General features: G+C 40.0%; 1 protein-coding gene across 1 annotated transcript in view; it reads left to right on the forward strand.

The window, feature by feature from the left end:
- Positions 1 to 4,173, forward strand: part of LOC104545927 (E3 SUMO-protein ligase PIAS2) — a 13,073-nt gene that overhangs the window by 4,253 nt on the left and 4,647 nt on the right. Inside the window, exon 4 of the mRNA XM_010191185.1 lies at positions 36 to 126. Coding sequence (XP_010189487.1) covers positions 36 to 126 — 91 coding nt within the window. The remainder of the gene's footprint in view (positions 1 to 35; positions 127 to 4,173) is intronic.

Raw genomic sequence — 4,173 nt, forward strand, 5'->3', positions numbered from 1 at the left:
AAGCCCTCTTTCTTTTTGGGGGGGGGGGGATATAGGTTATGCCTAGCAGAGACAAGCTGCCCTCAAGAAGATAATTACCCTAATAGTTTGTGTATTAAAGTAAATGGGAAGCTGTTTCCATTGCCGGTAAGCTTGTTTTTATGTATTTGTGGCTGCTTTGTGACTTGCAGGGTGTGTGTGTGTGTTAGGCATATGGTTTGTAGTTTGCTGTGTGAGAGAGCCATTGCTACTGTTAATCATGTTATAGCCACTGCGTGGATTGTGTTTTAGCCACCTATAGTAAACCTCATCTGTTAGAGTTAACGTAACAAAAATGTCAAAAACAAACCAATGTCTGTGTAGGGGATTCTCCTTGTAGGCCTTCAAACTATTAGAAGTTTATTTGACTTGATTGGCTGTAGCCCTCGCTGTTTGGCCTATCTATATTTGCAATTGGCTTGAGTTCCTCCTTGTTATGAGGGAATGGCATCACCTTCTTGTGTACAAGTTTGTATGCTGTTCTATATCTGTCTGGTTAGAGCAGAATTCATTCCAGGGGTAAAGAACAGACACGTTGTATGGTTCCCAGCATTTGCTGATACTGGAACAGTTGGCAGTCATATACTTTACGGGTGTCTGATGTTGCAGAAGTTAGTATGTAGGCAGGGTCACCTCAAGGCTTGAATATGTATGAAAAGGGAAAAGCATTCATTATTCTTGAAAAATCTCTGGAACAGGTATCTCTGTATAAGAGAACAGAGAAACTCTTATGCAATCCATTCTGAAATAGTTCTGGAAGCTACAGGAAATGAAAAAAGTAGTAGTATGTTATGGTTTCTTAGCAATGGGTTTGGAAAAATGCTGTGTGGAGAGAGGTGTGAAACGTCTTTCAGAATGTTTGTCGCCTTCTTGAGGTGTCAGATGTGTTGTCCTTTACTTTCCCTCCTGTCATGTGTGATCGTGACTGCTTTTTTTTTTTAACTCAACTTAAATGAGCCTCTTTAGCTTCCCCCCACTTCTTTAAACATTGCATTCCTGTTATTTTATCTGTTTTCAGTGTGTACAAGGACTTATTTTATATGTTTTCTGGTTAGTATTTTCTGCAAATGCCAGTTATGTTCCCTGCAGTAAACTTCTGGGGCTTTCTCCATTCTTCTGCAGATTGTTTTCCTTGCTTTAAGCACAACCCCCCCCCCCCAGAAAAAAAAAAAAAACAAAACCATAAAACAAACAAAGAAAACAAAAAAACCAAACCAACAAACAAAACACAAAAAAACCCCAGCCCGCAAAAAAAACAACAAAAAAACCCAAACCAAACCTGGGTCTTATGTCCTTTGGACATCAATGTCTGCTGGTTCTCAGTCTGCTATGCTGTGTTATGCTGTCTGTTTTGTGTGTAACATGTAACATTTGTGTGTAACACACTTGTAGCAAAAATTGTTTGGAGTCTTGGATTATTGCTTTACTTTAGATCTAAATCCTGTAGGTTTTTCCTTTACATTATAAGATGATTCTTTAACTTGTTCAGCAGAAACTTTAGGTGAGAAAGTGAATAAATGTCTATTGTCTTGGCAACTTCCTTTCTTTCTCTCATTCAGAATGAGCTGAGTGACAAATATAGTCTCACTCTGAGTGATCCTGCAAACAACTTTTTTGATTTGGTCACTGTCTGCGTCCCTCTGGTGGTTCCTTTCTGTTGCAGGAAATGTAAGATAACTTCTTTACCTCAAAGGCCACTGTTGTCCAACTTGGTAGCGTTGGTGTTAGGTAATTAATCAGTGATGCCAGCCTCTGTTGCCAACTTGTATAGTTCTTAATGAGTACTGTTCTGTCTGCCCTGGTACAGCAGTTCATGCCTCTGCAGATGTCTTTAAATTATTCTTGGTCATCTCCTTGGCTGTAATCCTTACCAGAAACTTCAGAGAAATATTGCCAGTGTGCCAATACTGCTTCAGGTTGTGCCAATTCAATGTTAACACATTGTTTTGTATTCCTAAACCTGTGTCTTCATCTTATAGTGTTGGTTCTGACTTAAAAGGAATAAACTTTAGAGCTTTACATGCTGATGTATTGGCAAGTAACAAGGATTTTACACATAATGCACTATAGCAGGTGGTTTTCCTGTAGCGTTCTTTTGTAGGCAAGACAAAATGCAAAAGTTCAAAAAGGTAATTTGCTTTTCCCAGGGGACCTCTGTAGACTACTTCAGGTATCTTTCAAAGGACAAAATCAAATATGTCAGGGCAAGCTGGAAATAGCAGTCACTCTTTCTGCTGGTAGACTCTTCTGGCTTTAGTAGATTCCACCTACTTTGACTAATGCAGCTCTTGCAAGTGTGGAAGACTTAAAGACCCAAATAATGTTGGCATTTACTAGCCACTAGAATTGGCGGCCTAACCTAAACAGTGCTAGACTATGCTGGTTGTGATAAGCAAGCAGAGTGTTCTTTACTTAACTCCTGGAAGGCTGGAAAGGGAAAGTTTTAAAGTGTTCTAGGAGTACAAGATTGAATCTGATCTCAAGGTCATTGCTCTGAGGAAGAAAACATCAAAAGCTTGACTGAAATGAAGCATGTGCACTTCAGAGCCTATCTCTAAAAAAAAAAAAAGAGAGAGAGAGAATTTGAGAACTTGTATCCTTGCTCTTTTGAAAGCAAGGTAGCTTCATTTTAGGTTGGAGACCAGCAGGATTATTGTGGCTGGTACAGTATGTGTGGTAATAATCTCCTAAGTGTTGCAGGGATAGTGTGTTTGTCCACATAAGCTCATTATAAAGTCACCTTAGTAGAGAAAGGCCTACTACAGCAAAGCAATTGGGATATGCACTTCATAAGTGGCTGCGGCTGTTATGTCTAATTAAAGAAATAGCAAATAATTTGTTCTCTTAAATGTGGAACTGTCAGCAGTCCCCATATATCTGCTGCTTCTATGTTCTGTGATAAAGCATGTGTGGTGAGGTTCCCAGTAGCTACTGGGTCACTCATTTGGGGTGCAAACCATTTTAGAGAGAGTTCGTCAGCAGTTGCTATATGCCACTCTGGCCCATCAGACCTGCCTGTAGAAGCTCTGAGTCCCTGTTCTGTCACTGCAAGCAAGAGTCCTGTCTGAAATTAATAAAGGACAGTGGTGAGGCACAGCCAGGGCTTGGCTCTTAGTTGAAAACACATGGAATAGTGATAGAACTTCTTTGGAGACCTGGGAAATGGTGTGGCAACTCCCTGGATTAAAGGCAGTGATTAACTTGTGGTCTATTTGGCTGGTGAGTGGAAGAGGCTGTTTATTTCTGGTTTTTATTTTCAGACTTAGCATCTTTCAAAGTAACTGGTGCGTTTTGAAGGATTTTTTTGTTGTTTTGGGTTTGTTTTTTTGTTTAAAGCAATAGGCTGTGAATGTGTTTTTCTCTGGGTAAAAAAAAATACGTGTGGATTTTCAACATATCATTTCTGGGAGTTTTTTGTATAGAACAATGTTTCTGGGAGAGTTTGTTTTTGTATAGAACAACACTGTCTTGAAATAAATGAAATCTGACAGTTCTGTGCAAGACACAGGGCTGCAATCTTTTATTTGTATCTTTCTGGTGCAGGATGAGTTTGAGATGAGTGGACTGTAGGCTGTCTGTGTGAGCTTGAAACAGATTCTCAGAGTTTCTGTCACAGACAGCCTTGCTTTCATAGCAACAGATGCAGGGTAAGATGAATAAGCTGCAGTTGGGCTGTGTGCTCCTTCATGCAGCACAAGTACTTTCTGCTCATGATATGCTGGACAGTAAGTGTCCCAGGGAACTGGATGGCTCCTGATCCAATTTGCAAACACTATATAGGAAAAAAAATTACAGAGAGAAGCAGTTCAGGTTATGAAATTCTTCATCAAAACTGAACAAAGAATACTGAGTTTATTTTGTTTCTGCAGGCAACAGCAAAGCCTGCTAGCTCTTAAATACTGCTGATAGTCAATCTACAGCTCTTCTTCAGGGGCCTTGGCAGAGTACAGATGACAACCTGTTGCTAATGGGGCCAGGCATGGTTGATACTAGGCAAAGCAGATGTCAAGGAGATGTGGAACTCTTGGAACAAGACTTAAATGTTTCTTAAATAGAATCAATGAAGTGTTTGCTGGATGTGAAACACTGAATTAACTCTTCACGACTTGCTGTGTCTGTCACTAAGGCTCTGTCCTTGTGATGTTCTTCTCTCTT

Source organism: Mesitornis unicolor, unplaced genomic scaffold (genome assembly GCF_000695765.1).
Source record: "Mesitornis unicolor isolate BGI_N332 unplaced genomic scaffold, ASM69576v1 scaffold28530, whole genome shotgun sequence".
NCBI classification, from domain to species: domain Eukaryota; kingdom Metazoa; phylum Chordata; class Aves; order Mesitornithiformes; family Mesitornithidae; genus Mesitornis; species Mesitornis unicolor.